Here is a 17,966-nt window from a genome sequence, read left to right as displayed (position 1 = left end):
GGAGGAGGGTGTGCCTGTGTCCGTCCAGTCCTGTCAGCTGAGTCCATGTCCCCCCCCCACAGGCTGACTTCCACTACTAGTGCCTACATCTGAATAGCCGTCCATCTGTCCATTCATCCACTCACCCATCCATCCTTTCATATGATCATCTACCCACCCACCCACTCACCCACCCACCCACTCACTTACCCATCCATCCATCCATCCACTCATCCACCACCCACCCACCCATCCATTCACCCACTCAGTCACTCATCCACCCATCCACCCACCCACCCACCCACTCACCCATCCATCCACCCATCCACCCATCCACCCATCCACCCATCCACCCACCCATTCACCCATCCACCCATCCACCCATCCACCCATCCACTCATTTATCCATCCACTCAGCTAGCCAGCCACCCACCCATTCATTCATCTACACATTTATCCATCTATTGACCCATTTATTTATTCATCCATCTACCCACCTACTCATGTATCCATTTATCCTCCCTTCCATCCATCTTCCTGTCTGTCTGCCCACCCATTCATCTGTCTATCATCCATCCATCTTTCCTCCCTTCTTCCCTTCTATATGTTCTTCTTTCCATCAATTCATGCATCCTTGCTACCAACCACCCACCCACACATCTATCCATCCATCCAACCATCCGTTGGCTATCCATCCCCCCTCCATCAGTCAGTTCGTCTGTCCTTCCACCCTTCCTTCCTTTCTCCCACCCTTTCCTGTGTCATTTCTCCTCTATCCCCCATCAGGCAGTTAACCCCATTGCCGCTCATTCTGAGGGAAGCAAGCCGCCTGAGTGCAGGGCTGCCCTAGCTGAAGCCATTCTCATTTGCAGAGAAACAGAGGCGCAGAGATCTGGCTGCACGCCCCTGAGCAGACAGCTTCTGAGGGGGAAGACCAGGGCCCCTTGGCTGCTCTAACATCCACCATCCCGACACAGGGGCCACCGATGCTGTACCTCTGAGGTACAGAGGTACCACGCCTGCACTCTCTGTGCGGCGAGGATTCACTGTGCCCCAGGAATGGAGCCCCAAAGCTCTCTGCAACATGGCAGCTGGCTCTGGCGTCTCCTGTTGAGAGGCTCATCAATAAACCTCACCCCAGCTGGTGCTTGAACAGCTGGGGGTCCCCACCCCTTAGGTAGAACCTCCTTACCACTTTGGCAAATCCTGGCACCCAGGCAATTTCTCTCATGGTGTTTGAACAAGTGCTTCTGGCTAGGGTAAGAAGAGACCAACGTACATTCACTCAGTAATAACGGCCTAGCCCAATGCTGAGCCAGTTAAAAATAGAAACTTAGGTGAGCCTCTGCACCCTGCCCCAGCCCTGTCAAGCCCTTATATTGCATCATTCTTTACACTCTAGTCAAGGGAAGGCCTTTTGTATGTCTCACGCCTCTTCCCCAGCCCTGTGGAAGCCCTTAGCTACTGCAACATTGTATCACACCGTTCTTTACACTGTAGTTAAGGGAAGGCCTTCTTATTTATTTAATTTGAAAATTTGTATGCAAGTGGGTCATAGTTGACTTTATTTCAAGAGACCAAGGGGTGTCACGAATGACAGGCACAGACAACGGTCCCTTTGGATAGATCTGAAAATTCCTCCCAGCTGGATGATCTGAGAGGCACTTTGACTCCTGACTGCTTTGCATCCAAGGACTACATTGTGTTTGTCCAAAAGGGACGCCAAGGCCTGCTGTCTTCACGGCCACGGGCATTGGTCAAGGTCGCTGCAATGATGGGCATCCTTGTCTCTCCCTCATACCACTGTCCTGGTCAGCAGGAGCTTGGCCACACATGGTGTTCGGGGTGGATAAAGACTGTCACCCCACCCTGCCACCATCTCAGGAACACGCAGGAGAAGAGAGCTTTTAAAGGGTCTGTGGTTATTATTTGGCTAGAAGGAGTCACGTGGCCTAACATGCCCGTGCACAATGTGAGGAAGCCCCAATGACAATCTGCTCTCAAGTGTCGTAGCTGTGTTCCACCGGTGGCATCCCCAAGTCCCCAGTAAAAGGTCCAGCCTGGAGCTCTGGTCTTGAAACCTCCTTCTGGTAGAGACTTCTCTCTCTTTAAGTCAGTCAACACACATTTTCTGAGGACCTACTGTGGGCTGAGCGTGTCCAGAGGATGCAGAAGTGGCTCAGCTGTGGCTCCTTGCACTGAGCCCATTGTCCACACAAGGGTCATTGCCACAGCAAAGAGCTTTGCGAGCCTGTGAACCTGTCAGCTGTCAGCTGCACCCAGATGGTGTGTGTGTGAGTTCATTCCCACCGAGTCCTCCGTAGACTCTGGGAAATAAATGGATGATGATGGAGTGAGTGGCCGACCGAATACATAGAAAGGTTCAGGCTGCTGGACAACCCTGTCCCAGCATGCCCTCCTTTGATGGGCTGAAAAAATGGAAACACCCCACCCCACCCTGGTTTGAAGGAAGCCTGCAGGAGGGGGAGTGAGAGGAGGCCTGTGAAGCCGGCCAAGGCTTCTGAGATATTTGAGAATTCTTTTGTGTAGTGGATAACGGTGGGTCTAAAGGTACATAAAATAGTCAAATATTTCCTGATAATGAATCATAAAGAAATTTAACACAGTACTTTCTATGCACATGAATTTGAGATTTATTATAAATAAAAGCAAATTTAAAAACTAATGGGGTGATGTGTTTGCCTATTTTTGTTGTTGTTTATTTATTTTTGTTTGTTTTTACATCCCAGTCAAAGTTTTCCAACCCTCCCCTCTTCCCAGTTCCTCTTCCCCCATTCACCCCTCCTCCACTGTTTCTCTTCAGATATGGACAGGCCTTCCATGGATATCAGCCAGCCATGGTACATCAAGTTGTGTTTGTCTTTTGTTTTGTTTTTGAGACAGGGTTTCTCCGTGTAGCCTTAGCTGTCCCGGAACTGGCTCTGTAGACCAGGGCTGGCTTTGAACTCACAGAGATCCTTCTGCCTCTGCTTTCTGGGTGCTGGATTAAAGGTGAGCACCACCATGCCTGGCCATGTCTGTCCATGTTTACATGGATGTCCTAGCGCGCTTTTCTGTTGCTGTGGTGAAACACTTGGACTCAGGGAAGGAGAGCATTTATTTCATCTCGTGCTTCGAGGCTGCAGTTCATCATCGAGTCAGTCAGGGCAGGAACTCAGAGCAGAGCCCACCCGTGGAGGAACGCTGCTTGCTGGCTGCTCTCTGACGTTCTCAGCTACCTTTCCTGTAGACAGCTCAGGCCACTTGCCTGGGGACAGCACCACCACAGGGGGCTATGTCCTCCTACATCAAACAGTTCCTCCTGTTGTGGTGACCCCCAACCATAAAGTTATTTTCATTGCTACTTCATAACTGTAATATTTTTTTGCTGCTAATAGGAATCGTAATATAAATATTGTTGGAGATAGGGCCTTGCCAGGGGGTCGTGACCCACAGGTTGAGAACCACTGTTCTAGGTTGTGTTGAGTTGACGATAAAAAGTCACCAGGACCCTGGGCAACCCACCGGTAGCCACACAATAAAAGCAAAATGACTCCCTTTCTCTAGCATCCATCAAAATGCCACTCTCTCCTTAGCTAACGGTGGTGCTTCTTCTATCCCTTTCTGAACCGCACTGAAATGTGGGGTGGCTTGGCCTTATGTGCTGTGGGTTCATGTGTGCAGTAGACTTGTGTTGTCCACAAGACAGCATTCTGTGGCTCTTCCCCATCCTCAGACTCACGTTCTCTCCATCCCCCTTCCCTGATGTTCCCTGAGCCTTGAGCGGGGGTAGATAGCCATGTTCCATTCGGAGCTGAGCACTCAGCCACTTACTTAGCACTTTGACCAGTTACAGATCTCTGCATCGACTTCTGCTGGCTCCGGGGAGAAGCTTCTTTGAGGTTGAGAGCTCAGGTCTGTGGCTATAAATAGAAACATTTAGGCAGTTTGACTATGGCCATTTAGAAAACAATAAGTTCTCCCCAGGGCCCATGACCTTCCCAGGCATGGGCTTTTGACCAGGTTTACAGTACTGGGCATGAACTTCCTTCTGTTGTGCAAACCTTGAACTCGGTTGGAAGGCAGTTGGTTATCCCACAATGGCCAGGCCCCCATTGCACCTGCGGACAGATGGTATTGTATGAAGGGTCTACCGACAGGTGAGTTCACCAGTCACTTTTCCCTGCAGCGGCCCTGCATGGCGTCTTCAACACGCCAGCTGGGATGGAGTTTCCCAGTGAGTTCCTACTCCGTTTCTCTACTGCAACCAAAATAAATAACTTTTAAAGACAGAGTCTTAGGTAGCCCAGGCTGGCCTCAAACTCGCTATGTGGCTGAGGATGACCTTGAACTTCTGATCCTCCTGCCTCTACCCTCTCACGTGTGTATTCCTGTGGTGCCACAGAGTAGGTAAGCGTGGGTCCCCAAATTCTGCTCAGCCTTTGCCGAGGAATGAAGAGGAGCTGGAGGGCAGGGTCTCAGGCAGCAGGGAGTACGTCAGGTATGAACAACCTATGGGAGACCCTTGCGGATGACAACTCATTTATTGAAATGGGAGGGGGCGAGCTTAAGTGGGGGAGGGGAGGGAAGAGGTCAAGGGGGGGAAGTGCTGTAGGGGGGCGGGGATGACTCTTCCAGCCTATCAGTCAGATTAGCAGATGTCGCGTGATTTCTGGGAAGCCGTTTCCCTGGGGAGGAACAGAATCGTGACTGACTTTATCGTGGCGTGACGTGACGTGACATGACGTGACGTGGCCTTTGTCTCCGTGGGGTTAGCAGGCCCAAGCCTGATTTGGGTCGGGAGTGGCCCCACTCCTGCAGTGCTCTCCTCTCCGAGAGATGTTGGGGGTATGGGCAACGCTCCACCATCCTCCTCTGGCTGGGGAGCCCACAGGCAAGCACTCTACCAACTGAGCCTACCCCATCACCACCCCCATGCAGTTTTTGAGGGACCGCCATGTTGATTCCCTTTTACATGCCAAGTGTCTGCAGCTTTCAAGCTGCCCAGCTTTTTCTCGCTTGGTCTGTGTCGGGCTCCAGGCTTTGAAGATGCCACGGAAGGCAAGCCGGGCAGATGGCACCTCTGCCCTTGTGATGATTGACAGGCGGGAAAGGCATGAGCAGCAGTGTTGGGACAAGTGAGAAATAGTGTGGGCCAAGGTGTGTGTATGTGTGTGTGTGTGTGTGTGTGTGTGTGTGTGCAAGTATGTGTACACTGTGTGGTGTATGTGCATGTGTTTGTGTACTGTGTGGTGTGTATGTGTGTGATTGTGTGTGTGTGTGTACTACATGGTGTTATGTGTATGTGTGTATGTCTGTGTACTGTGTACATGTGGTTTGTGTGTGGGTACACGTGTGTGTTTGTGTTGTATGTGTACAACTATGTGTTGCATGTGTACATGTGTGTGGTGTGTTACGTGCATGTGTATTGTGTGCTACGTGGTGTGTATGTGTGTGTGCATCTGTGGCTGTTGAGAGGGTGGAAAATGGGTGAGACAGGGGATCTGCTATCTCGGCCTCAGCACATCCCCTCTCTCTTGCTTGACCTTGGATTGAAAGTCAAGACAGAGGCTGGGCTGCACAAAGACATGCACTCTGGAGGACACGCACCCAGGGCAGTGACAGGCCAGGGGTGGAGCTCTGAGAGACTTCTCCCACGTGGGGACACGGGTTCCTAGGCACACAGTTGGTGTGGGCAGCCCCTACGAAGTTCAATCTCCAAAGCCAGCCTCCTGGTCCGCCTTGTCCCTGCAGGACAGGAACTCACACAGGGCAAGAACCCGGAGGCAGGAGCTGATGCAGAGGCCATGGACGGGTGCTGCTTACTTGCTTGCTTTCCCTGGCTTGCTCAGCCTGCTTTCTTACAGAACCCAGGACCACCAGCCCGGGGATGGTACCGCCCACCATGGGCTGGGCCCTCCCCCATTGATCACTAATTGAGAAAATGCCTTACAGTTAGATATTATAGAGGCATTTGTGGTGATAGTGTGTCCCCCAATATATTGTGCACCTTAATAAACTTATCTGGGGTCAGAGAACAGAACAGCCGCTAGATAGACATAGAGGCCAGAAAATGGTGGCACACACACCTTTAATCCTAGCATTCTGGAGACAGAGATCCATCCGGATCTCTGTGAGTTCAAAGCCACACTGGAAACAGCCAGGCATGGTGACTCACGCCTTTAATCCCAGGAAGTGATGGCAGGAAGTAGAAAGGTATATAAGGTGTGAGGACCCGGAACTAGAACCCTTGTTAAGCTTTTAGGCTTTTAGCAGCAGTTCAGCTGAGATCCATTCAGATGAGGACTCTCAGATGCTTCCAGTTTGAGGAAACAAGATCAGTTGAGGAACTGGCAAGGTGAGGTTGGCTGTGGCTTGTTCTGTTTCTCTGATCTTCCAGCGTTCACCCCAGTATCTGGCTCCTTTGTTTTTTATTAATAAGACCTTTTAAGATTCGTGCTACAGGCATTTTCTCAATGGAGTTCCCTCCTTTCAGATGACTCTAGCTTGTGTCAAGTTGACATAAAACTAGTCAGGAAAATGCATGATGGGTGGATGGGTGGATTGGCATGGGAGTATATGGATGGGTGGATGGGTGGATGGATGAATGAATGCTGGCCTCTTCCTGAAGTGCCTCTTTGCTTGCTTCCCCCAGGAACACTGAGGCCTCTGTCTGCTGTGCCCTCGGGCCTGGTGACTGCACCCGTGAACCTGGCATGGCCCCGTCCTGGCAGCGGGATGGCTGATGCATGCAAAGTGGGCATCTTCTTGCCCGGCCGCCTGACACACTGGCGCAGCCGAATCTGAAAGCTAATGACATTATTGTGTGGAGACACAATGTCTGTGGGCATTTGCTGACCCGGGCGTTGGTGTAGGGCTTAGCCTGCATTCCCATCCCGCTTTCCGCAGGGCCACAGCAGTCACCCATCTTGGCACCAGCTCCCCTGGGGAAGGTATAAATACCACCTCCCACCAGCCGGGCTTCACGGCACTCGCGGGGGCTGGCGATCTGGTAAGAAGGCTTCTGCTGCTTGCTCGGCCCTTTGCTCTTCTTTCCTCCTTGTGGCAAAGCGTGGCGCAGAGACCAGCACCTGGCCTCAGTTTTCCCTTCTGTTAAGTGGGGAGAGGGGGTAATCTAAGCCCCTCTGCCGTGGGTTAGGAAACAACACAGTAGACGGACCCGGTGCACAGTCAGCGCCTGGACAAAGTTCCTCCTTTCTTCTGCTGGAGACGGGAAGGAAGATGCGTCTGTGAACCAGAGGTGGCCCTGCCTTGACCGTGTCTAGGTGGCTGAGCCAGCTTTCTTGTGCCTGGTCGTTGTGGCTCCCTTGGGCCAGCCGTGGGGGAAACTTGTGTGCTGAGGTCAGCTGCACCCGCTCTTTGGCGCAGTGATTTCAGTGGCACTAAATCCCACTGGAAATGTCCCTAATCATGCCACCCTGGCTGTCCCTTCCTGGGTGCAGAGTGTGTTCCAGGGCCCTGTCAGAGGCACACAGTTGTACGGAGTCCTAGTTCACAGAGAGGGTGAGGTACCACTGCTGCTTTCCTGGTGCACAGAGTGGGAAACTGAGGCACAGGGAGAGGGCGGGGCTTAGGGGTGGCTGTTCAGCTGCCAGGTGGCAGAGCAAACATTTAGACCAGCTCAACTGAGTTCAACATCTGAAGGTAGAAAATTCGGTGAGCTGGTAGTGGACGTGGGCAAGTCTCCTAACATAACGCCATAGCTCAGGAGCCCAGCGGCAGGGAGGAACCGAGGGGGAGGGGGTCCTTCCACTTAGCGTGGGGCTGGATCATAGTGAAGGGGGGAACAGAGGCCAGGTGGCTGCTTCTGGAACAATCTGAAACCAGGCAAAAGCAAAGCCTGAGTGCCGAGGGCCGGGCCGGGATTGACCCAGAGCTCCCATAGCAGCTTGAAGCCGAGGACCAGCAAGGTCCTCATGCGGCTTCCTCATTTTTTTTCAGGTCACCTCGACGCCAGAGAGTCCACCATGGCCTCAGACCACCAGACGCAGGCGGGCAAGCCCCAGCCCCTCAACCCCAAGGTGGGTACCCTGCTGGAGGGAGGCGCAGGCGGCCTCCACACACCTAGTTCTCTCTGCAGAGTGGGAACAGTGGGAAGAGCATGTGCAAAGGCCCTGAGGTTGCCAACTTCTCCCTTCCTGGTGCCCTTTCTGCACCCTGCCCTCCGGGGACTCAGTCTCCCCCAGCTGCCCACTTGGGGCCGATTCCCTGCGCCCCACCCAATCCTCGTGCCCAGCATCCACTTCCGATTTTAGAGTTAAATTCCTCTGCTTATCTGCTATTGCCCACGGGACTCCCCAAGCCTGAGGCAGAGACTCAGTCCCAGCTGAAGAGAATTCTCAGCCCCACTCCTGCTGTGTGGCCTAGGCCAGTGGCTCGACTTCTCTGAACGTCAGCCTATAGAAGGGGGAGCATCAGTCACACACAGAACAATTGTGAGGCCCAGACACCAGGTCCAGCTTCCACCCTCCCCCGCTGCCCACACTAGCTCTGACTGTCTGCTTCACCCCCTGACTCCCACACTCCTCAGGAGGTGGAGCTTATTCCCACCTCTCAGAGGCCAGCCACACCCAATCTGGCCCAGCCCCATCTCCTCATTCCATCTCCTTGAGCTGCATGTTCCCTGAGTGACAGTCGGCAGGCTGTCTTAAGGCGGACCGTAGCCTCCAGGAGTGAAAAGCATCAAACATGAAGTAGGTTAAAGGGATCCTTTGAGGTGGAGTACACAGCAAACAGTGTGTCAGCTTGATGCTTAAGGTGGGGCCTCCCTGAGGAGGTGACTGGGGTCCAGTGAGGGAGCCACCATGTGGAGACAGGGAACCGTGAGGACACCTGGGCAGTGGGAACAGCATGTGCAAAGGCCCTGAGGTTGTCGACGAGTTGGGTGAGTTGGGTGAGCAGGGTATAGCTCGTCAGTACGGTGATGTCATGCACAGATGCTGTGATGTCACATAGGCGCTGATGTCATAAATATACTGTGCCCTCACATACATATACAGTGATGTCACACACGTTTTAGGGTGTCACAGATGTACAGAGATGTTGCATATATTCTAGGAATCACACACGTTATTTAAGATCTTCCGATAACCACAGCGGGAACTGTGAAAAGCAACTGGTGATTAATGTTCACATTCCCCTTTGTTATACAGTTCATTCCCACTCTGCCTCGCTTCAAATCTGTGTTTCCGATGAACAGCGCACATGAGCGCTGAGTGCATGTCTGGGGCCTTTCAGCTAGGGGCTTCTGTACTGGGTAGTGTGCGGTTAAAGGGTTGGTCAACAGGAAAGAATCTAGACTCTATAACAGCTATTATTATTATGTTGTTGTTGTTATTATTATTGTTATTATCCTCTTTACACCAGCAACAGGGTGCAGCACCCCTGGGACCCAGGGCTTCTCAAGTGTACAGGAAGCCTGACCCTTCCCCACTGGCCCTTATATTCCAGGCCAGGTAATGGCCACTGAGCCCCGACTTCCATATCCTAGAGCCTTCTCAATGGCCCTGCGAACAGGTTTCCTGATCTGCCAAGCAGAGAGCTTGAAAGCCCAGTTCCTTCTCAGGCCACACAGAGCCGGGGACCAGAGCCTGTGTCCCACGCTGATGTCCCTGGAGGGGTCAGTGACCATGACGGCTGAACTGAGCCTGTGGAATCTGCCCCGGAGTCCTCCTGGCCACTCCCTTTGCTCTCTTTATCTCACTAATCCCCAGCCTGGGAAACAAGAGTGCTTTCTCCAGCCAGTGCTGACCTCACAGACCCTGCACCCACCCCTCACCCCTCTCCTGTCCACTTCTTCATCCAGAGGTGGCTGCAGGCTCCCATCTCCAGGGGACAGAGAGGAGTGTCTAGAAAGGCTCCATGTTCTCAGTTGTGAATGTGGGCCCTGTCCGTGTTTAGCTCATGGCTGCGGGGCCTTGCGTGGGTCCCTTCACTCTGCAGAGTCTCGGGATCCTGATTGGGATTCCTGCGGGACCCCTGCCAAGGCCGATGAGGAGACAGAGCCGAGACAAGGGGGGGATTTCTAGTAAGATTCATCTTATATGGGTGGCCACTGGGAGACCTGGAGACCTCCAGGGGTAGAGGCTTGGGGAAAAGGACCCAGGAAAGTGTGGGTTCACAGGAGACACATGCGTGTGTCTGTAGAGGGGCATCTTGGACCTCCTGATGTGACACCTCCTGGGAGCTGAGTGGCATCTGGAATATGGGGTGTGGCACCTCAGAATCAGTGCCATGAGACTACCTTTTGTCAAGATCCCAGGTTTGGTGTGTGTGTTCAGCTTGCATAATCCCCACGGATTTCTGCTACATCACACAAGTCCGGGCCACGTACCCAGCCCTGCTCCGTAGCGGGTGCCCTAGTTGGTGCATTTGTGGGAAGCCGGGTTATTGCTTAGGCGGAGAGTGGCTGCTGGCCATGTGGAGTGGCCCTGGTTCATCTCTAGCACTGCATGGACATAAATGGGAGGACACCATGATGTCCTCTCTCGCGACTGAGCTGACCTTGGCGCCCATCATCCTGACAGCTTCCCCGCTCCTGGTTGGCTCTGCCACTCATCTTACTGGCAGAGGAACTGAGGCTCGGAGAGCAGCGCCTTCAGGCTCCAGGTCTCCGGCCCTCACTCACGCTTTATGCCTGTTGTGAATCGGAGGGGTGGAGGCCTGCGGCCCCAAGGCTCTCTGAGGTGGCTGCTCACCTCCTGCTCTTCCCACGGTCTGACTCCTTCCCATGCCCTCCAGATCATCATCTTCGAGCAGGAGAACTTCCAGGGTCACTCCCATGAGCTCAGCGGGCCCTGCCCCAACCTGAAGGAGACCGGCATGGAAAAGGCAGGTTCCGTCCTGGTGCAGGCTGGACCGTGAGTATCTGGGTGGTCTTGCCGAGCCCGAGACTGTCAGCCTGGTGATCGGATGTTGCATTAGGGGTGTCTGGCCTTTCTGGGCTCCTAGGTTGTGCGTGATGGCGCAAGATTTGGGGTCTGGCAGCCCAGAGGGAGTTTGTGCTGAGGAGGCTGGGTTCGCATCCCGGTTAGGGGACTTCCAGGCTGTGTGGTGTCTGACCATGGACTGTCCTCTCTGATGTCCCATCTCCTTTCTGTAGCTGACACCTCTACTGTCACACTTCAGGCCCTGTCCCTACTCAGGAGAAAAGGGACGCAATCATGGGGCCACCTCTCCCCTCACCATGCAGCGAGGTGCATGAGGGTTGTGTGTGTGTCTCTCATCTCCCTCCTTTGTAAATGTCTTGTGAGTTTGGGGGCACAGTGACCTCTGAAAGTCAGTAGACCAGTATGCCTGGTGGTTCAGGAGTCCTGCACCAGCAGGTGCCGAGTGTGACGGCCCACTCATGCCCGAGTCTAACGGAGCTGCGCATGTGCAGTTCTTAGTCTGCACAGGGGACCAGGCTCTGCCTCTGTGGAACACATGTCTTCACCCTTTGAGAATGTCTGACCTCCTCTGCTTTGGCCGTTTTGATGGGAGAATTTCCCAAACATACTTTTAACATTGAAAATAAGTTTTAGTGTGTTTGGTGAGTTGTGTGTGTTGGGAGGGGGTGGTTACTGAGGGTGGAACCCATGGCTTCGTCTACGCAAGGCAATCTCCCACCTCTGAGCTCCTCCTCACCCTTCAAAACTGTTCTATAGACATTAACACTCTTTCTCAGAATATGTCTTGAATTTTAAAACTAACTTTTAAAATTGTTTTCTGTTTTGTTTTGAGGGTCTCACTACTTAGCCCAGGTGGGTTTTGAACTCCCTGGTGCTGGAATTCTAGAAAAAAAAATTCTTGTTTATTGCTTAAAATATGTGCTCAATTTTAAGAACGAAAACCTTAGCAAAGTCATGTCCCCCTGCTTCCAATTTTGACTTTAGCTTACCCTTCAGAAATATTCATCATTAAGATTTTGGTATAAATGTAGATTTTTTTCTTGTGCATGTATTTGTAGGGCTTTTTAAAGATTATATTTGGATGGAATTATGCAGTGTTTTGTGAAATGTTAGGAGGCACCACAATGTTCTCTCTGTCGTAAGTCACACTTCACATTGACATCTTTCAGAGCAATTTGAGGTCCCTACGCATCAAAACCACAGAAGGGAGACTCTTTAGATGCAGATCCGGGACCCCACCTCAGACTCCTGGGCTTAGAGCTCAGGAAGCCACCTCAAGCCAGATCTCCTGGTGGTATATTTATGTCCAGCTGAGCTTGTGAACCGGTATCGTCTGTCATTATGTATGGTGGCTTTGTATGTGTTCCCCAATCTGCCCACTCTCTCGGCTGTTGGGTGTTGTAAACACCACCATGATGAACAGCTTTGTTCAGCCACGCCTGAGCTCTGACTGTTGTGCTCAAGAACAGAGTGCCTGAAGCAGGCTCGCAGGATCTGCTTACTGTACATTACTGTACATTGTCCTTTAAATGCATGTGACAGACGCAGTTGCCTCTCTCAAGGACAACCTAGATCTGAACAGACACTGTTGTCATGCAGGGGGAGAGTGTCTGTCTTTGCCCTGGAAAGCCCCAGAAACTTGGCATTTGAAGTTCCCACTTCCTCTTTCCTACTTCTCTGTCCTCTACGGGCCACACCCTCCCAAGAGAGTGCTGTGGATTATAGTCAACCCTGTCACATCCATGGGTGTCACATTCCTGGGTTCAGACAATGAGCAGCAGAAAGTATCTGGGTTGTGTGTGTGTGTGTGTGTGTGGGGGGGGGGGAATCGCTTCTAAGCAAATGCACACTCACTTCTGTTCCTTAAGTGGGATAGATAGTCGCTTGCACAGTGACCCCAAGGCATCTGGTGTCCTGAGTCACCTGCAGGTGATTTAGGGTGCACAGGAGGCTGTTACCATTGTAGAGACGCGACCCAAACCTCTTTAGATTCCAGCCCAGTTTCTCACCAGCACAAAGCAGCCGCTGGACATCTCTTTACCTTGAATCTAGGAGCTAGAGTCTTGTGTCAAGGCAAGTAGAGAGACAATGGGAGAATTGAGTCTGCAGCCTGCTGAGGATGAAGCTGTGACCTGCATGACCTTGAGTCCAGAGCTGTGCTCAGTGGCCAGCTGATAGTGCTCTCCTCTCTCCAGGCTGAGGTCACCCTGTCCTCTTGTGGTCTCCAGGCCGAGGCACGAACACTGTGGACACCGGCCAGCAGCGCTAGATAGATAGGGTCATGGGGCTCTTGTTCTGCATTTGGAACGGGTTATGATTTTCCCAGCATCCTCTTGGCCTTAGGACACTAGGGGTAGGCACTGTCATCTGTGGCCAAGCTGTCCTTCAGCCTCATTGTTTAGTTCTCCTGTGTGCTGCAGGAGGTGGAGGGCAGTGAGGCCTGGGTTCTGGATAACCGAGGTCACCTTGTACTTATCTCCTCTGTATTTGGGTTGAGATGGGGCCAGTGCAGCGGGGTGGAGTGCCAGGGCCCTCCCGGTAAGAGACCCACTGGCCCTTTCTTTTGTCTTGCAGCTGGGTGGGGTATGAGCAGGCCAATTGCAAGGGCGAGCAGTTTGTGTTCGAAAAGGGTGAATACCCACGCTGGGACTCCTGGACCAGCAGCCGGAGGACAGACTCCCTGAGCTCTCTGAGGCCCATCAAAGTGGTAAGCCAGAGGGGCAGGGCCCAGGAGACTCCCCACCCACACTGTGCCCTGGCTGAGGACCTCCACTGTGGGGTGTGGCCAAAGGCATTTGGCCTCCTAAGCCTCTGTTTGATTTTAGTTCTGCTGCTGGCAGAGACTCCCTCATAGCCCAACTCCAGGGGATGCCATTCCCAGGACAGCTGTGTTGTCCCGTGGGCCGTGTCCTTTAGGGTCAGGCTCAGTTAGCAATCATGAGTATTAAAGACATCCGGGGGGTTATGCGGGGGAGGTGCTTTAGTCCAGACTCAGGCAATGAGCTTCTGGTCGATTTCTGACCCTGATTCTTACTAGCATGTGGACGGTTGGGTAGGGAAAGGACTCAGCCACGCTCACTTATGTGCCCACACCTCTCAAAGCCAGACTTGCACCTCCCAGACCTCTGTCTAAGACTGGATCTCCCCAAGATCTGAGCTCTTGAGTGGACTCTGCTCCTCTCAGCTGGGTGACTTAGGGCAAGTCACTTGACCTCTCTGAGTCTCAGTTGTCTCATACATTGTAAGAACTGCTGAAAGGGTGGATAATAATTGAGAAAAACCTCTTCACTGGGACAGTAGATCTGGAGATGGGGGGAGACCCTGCACCTGCTGAGGCCACCAGGAGCCTGCACGCTGTCTGTGTGCAGGCAGGTGCTGTATCACAGCTGCTGTTTATAAAACAGGAAGTGGAGGTGGAGGGAGGGAACCTGGATTCTCAGGACCAAATGCTCCCTGAGCACAGGATCTGAGGTGGTCTGTCCCATGCTAGTTGCTCCGTGGGCATCCGGTCACCAGCCAGGGTGCTTGTCCCACCGCCCACCATGAGGGTTGGCTTCACCCACCCCCTCTGCCTGCAGGACAGCCAAGAGCACAAGATCATCCTGTATGAGAACCCCAATTTTACCGGTAAGAAGATGGAGATCGTAGATGACGATGTGCCCAGCTTCCATGCCCACGGGTACCAGGAGAAGGTGTCTTCCGTGCGGGTGCAGAGTGGCACGTGAGTGTGACCCCAGACCTCAGCATCTGGGAACCTGCGTCCTGATCTGCTCTGAGCTCACTGGGTTTGGGGTGGTCATTGCTCTGTCTTCCACCCACCTTCACATCACCGGGTGGGAATCACCAGCCTGTAGGCTGTGGGAAGTTCCATCCTGGGCTGTGCTCCCCTCCTCTCCCCCGGCGTCTACCTGGGCAGGTGGAGGCAGTAGGTGCCGCGAATGGAATGATCTTAGCTCAGAGGGAGGAAGTGGAGCTTCTGCCCTGCGGACCCCTGAGCCTGTGAACAGACGCAAGGAGAAATTCCACTTTGACACGTGATCTTGGCCTCCGGCCTGTGGAATTCTCACTGTGAGCCGTGGCACCCATGAGGTCCTAGGTGGATCCTCAGGCAATGTGTGCTGGGGTGGTGCATACAGTTGGCATTCTACACCCACAGCTCAGTTGCTGAGCTTTTTAGGCAGCCATGAGTGGGACATTCTGGAAACACACACACATGCACGTGCATACACCCACACACATGCACATGCACACACTTTTGCACACATACACATGCACACACCCCCACCCACATACATGCACACACACACATGCACACGCACTCTGGAACACACACATACATGCACACACACATGCATGCACACATACCCATGCACACACGTGCACCCACACTAAACACAGATGTGTTTTCTGTCACTGCCCTGAACACTAATGACTCTTCTCATGACATTGTGATGGCAGTAGGGTAGTCACCTGGAGGGCTTTGTGGTTCAGACCACTTGCTGCATAAGCAGGAGGACTTGAGTTCCTCCTCCCAACATCCATGTAAAAGGCCCTGTGTGGCCCACGTCACACCTGTCACCCCAGAGCTGTGGGAGGTGGAGACAGGGGGATGACTGGGGCTTGCTAGATGCCAGTGAGAGACCCTGTATCGAGGGAATAAAGAGGACAGTGACAGAGCAGGTCACCTAATGTCCTTGTGTGGCTTCATACAGAGAGCATGCAGGCATGTTCACCCCTCCCCATCCGCACATGCGTGAATGCTCACCCCCCACCACACACACACACACACAGACACACGTACACACACACACTCGAGAATTTGTCACTGTTGTATATGTAGGTCATGCTCACAGACACCAGGAAACAAACATACCTGTGAGGTTGACTTACTCATGGTGAAAACAGGCAGTTTATTAAGAAAGAACAGGACACTCTGAAAATGGGAGCAGGCTGGGTGGGATGGGGGAGGTCTGGTTGTTCATCCCACACTCTGAGATGTTCAGCGAGTGCCAGGCTCTCCCCATGGGCTCTGCTCCACGCAGCCTGAGCTCTCAGGGAATCACCAGGCTGCTGCCAGCCTTTCTTCATGTTACCCTCAGTGTTTCTTTCCTCATGCCCTGCCCCGTGACCACCACAGCTGCTGAGTGCTGTGGTCCCAGAAGCCTTCTGGGGAGCAGCAGGGCAGTGATCAGTCACTGTGGACTCAGGTTCCCTCACCAGTGGCATCTTGAAGGCAGCCCTACTGGCTTTTCACATCCCAGAGATAGGTGGGCCCTTTAAATCACGGTGTTGGTGCCCCGACAAAGCAAGCCTGATCCTGTGCCCTGGTTTCCTGGTTCGTCAAGCCCCACCAGCGTAAACCTCTGTGTACAGCCAGGCATCTGTCCCCGGCTGATTTAATTTGCCCGTCGCTGTCAAGTGCCGTGAATTGTGCCGGGGACTCCAGATTTGAAGGCAGATGAGGATCTAGTGCCTGCTTGGTGTGGCCTGCCCTCCAGAGGGACAACTGCCAATCATTTAAGGGTCCACACAGATCTAAGGGGCTTCCCTGAGGCTCCTGAGCCGAGATCTGAAGGCGAGAGTAGGAATTGAAGGCCAGAACGGCATCTAAAGGAAGCTGCGGCACCACAGCCCTATGGTGAGAGGAGGCCATTGGGGGCGCTCTTGTTCTCCGTGGTTGATGGAGGTGATGGCGGGCAGGGCTGCTGAGCAGGGATGGAGTTGTCTAGAGTCCACTGGGCAGGTCCCTCAGCTTGGGCTGGGGAAGATTTGACATTTCATCAAGTGGTACCCTGCCTGGAGAAGGCTCTAAAGGTGGGTGGGTGATAGAGGGTTCCCGTTGTCTCTCCCCCTCCCCGGGCCTTGCTGCTGGGCACCGGGCCAAGATGGGACTGTCCTGAGCAGGTGCAGGAGCCCATGTGAAATATAAGGTTTGGGTTGGGAGGTAGTGAGCTCCCCATCAGGAGAGGGAAGTAAACACCGATTCAGAGTCAGAGGGGTGGGTGGAAAGTGGCATCCTGGTCTTTCCCCCTCCTCGTCCTGGTGTCAGGACGCCCCCACCCACATCTCCCTCCAGCTCACCCACCCCTCCCCTGCCTCTGCCTGCAGGTGGGTTGGGTACCAGTACCCCGGCTACCGTGGCCTGCAGTACCTGCTGGAGAAGGGGGACTACAAGGACAACAGTGACTTCGGGGCCCCTCACCCCCAGGTGCAGTCTGTGCGCCGCATCCGTGACATGCAGTGGCACCAGAGAGGCACCTTCCACCCCTCCAGTTAGAGCCCCGACCTTCCCCTCCCCTGGAGCCAGGCCCACCACCCCGGGGCCTCCTGACACCAGAGTGAATAAAGTGTGGCTTGCAACATGCCTGCCGTGGGTCTTCTATCTGTGGTGTGCCTGGGGGCACATGTGTGTGCACATGTGCGTGTGTGTGTGTGTGTGTGTGTGTGTGTGTGTGTGAGAGAGAGAGAGAGAGAGAGAGAGAGAGAGAGAGAGAGAAAGAGAGAGAGAGAGGAGGGGGGGAGAGGAGGATAAGAGGGAGGGAGGGAGGGAGGAAGGAAGGAAAAAGGGCCCTTAGCGAGCATCTGCTAACTGGAACAAGGCTCCATTGAATCTTACATCTCTGCCACTGCATAGCTGTGTGACCTAGAACACACAGGCAACCTCTCTGATCCTCTGTCTATCTGATTTACCACCCCCCTGCCTTGCACATGGCCAGCGTGGCTGACCTTCTGGGCCTTGCCCAACATAATGCTAACAGTCATTCTCGGGGTGGGTGACAGGTCGGTTATCTGTCACCCTCACCGCTCCGTCATCACTAAGAGCGGGGCAGTGGCTTCTTGGTTTGCTTTGCATCTGCCAGAGGATCCAAGGCCCTGCAGCGTCCCCTGCATCCCGGGAGAAGCCTTAGCCACGTGTCTGCGTGTGTCCCCTGCTCCCACCTCTGTCCCTGGGTTGGTTTGGTCTCTTGTGTGGCCGTCCTAGGGCACAGCTAGGAGGTCAGATCGCAGGAGAGGGAGGCCACGAAGGCCTCGTTCACGGGCCTCACCCAGGTGACCTCTCAGAACTGTGCTGTTCCC

The 17,966-nt window shown here is 53.6% G+C and overlaps 1 protein-coding gene across 1 annotated transcript; it reads left to right on the top strand.

The window, feature by feature from the left end:
- Positions 1 to 10,432: 10,432 nt before the first annotated feature.
- On the top strand, positions 10,433 to 17,222 carry Crybb2 (crystallin beta B2). Its single transcript, XM_059249545.1, has 4 exons — positions 10,433 to 10,859; positions 13,464 to 13,596; positions 14,468 to 14,610; positions 16,998 to 17,222. Exons 1-4 carry the CDS (start codon positions 10,633 to 10,635, stop codon positions 17,164 to 17,166), a joined length of 672 nt encoding a protein of 223 aa, XP_059105528.1. The 5' UTR covers positions 10,433 to 10,632; the 3' UTR covers positions 17,167 to 17,222.
- Positions 17,223 to 17,966: the final 744 nt, after the last annotated feature.

The sequence above is a fragment of the Peromyscus eremicus genome, chromosome 23, assembly GCF_949786415.1.
Source record: "Peromyscus eremicus chromosome 23, PerEre_H2_v1, whole genome shotgun sequence".
Taxonomy (NCBI): Eukaryota; Metazoa; Chordata; class Mammalia; order Rodentia; family Cricetidae; genus Peromyscus; species Peromyscus eremicus.
This window is presented reverse-complemented; position numbering and strand designations above follow the sequence as displayed.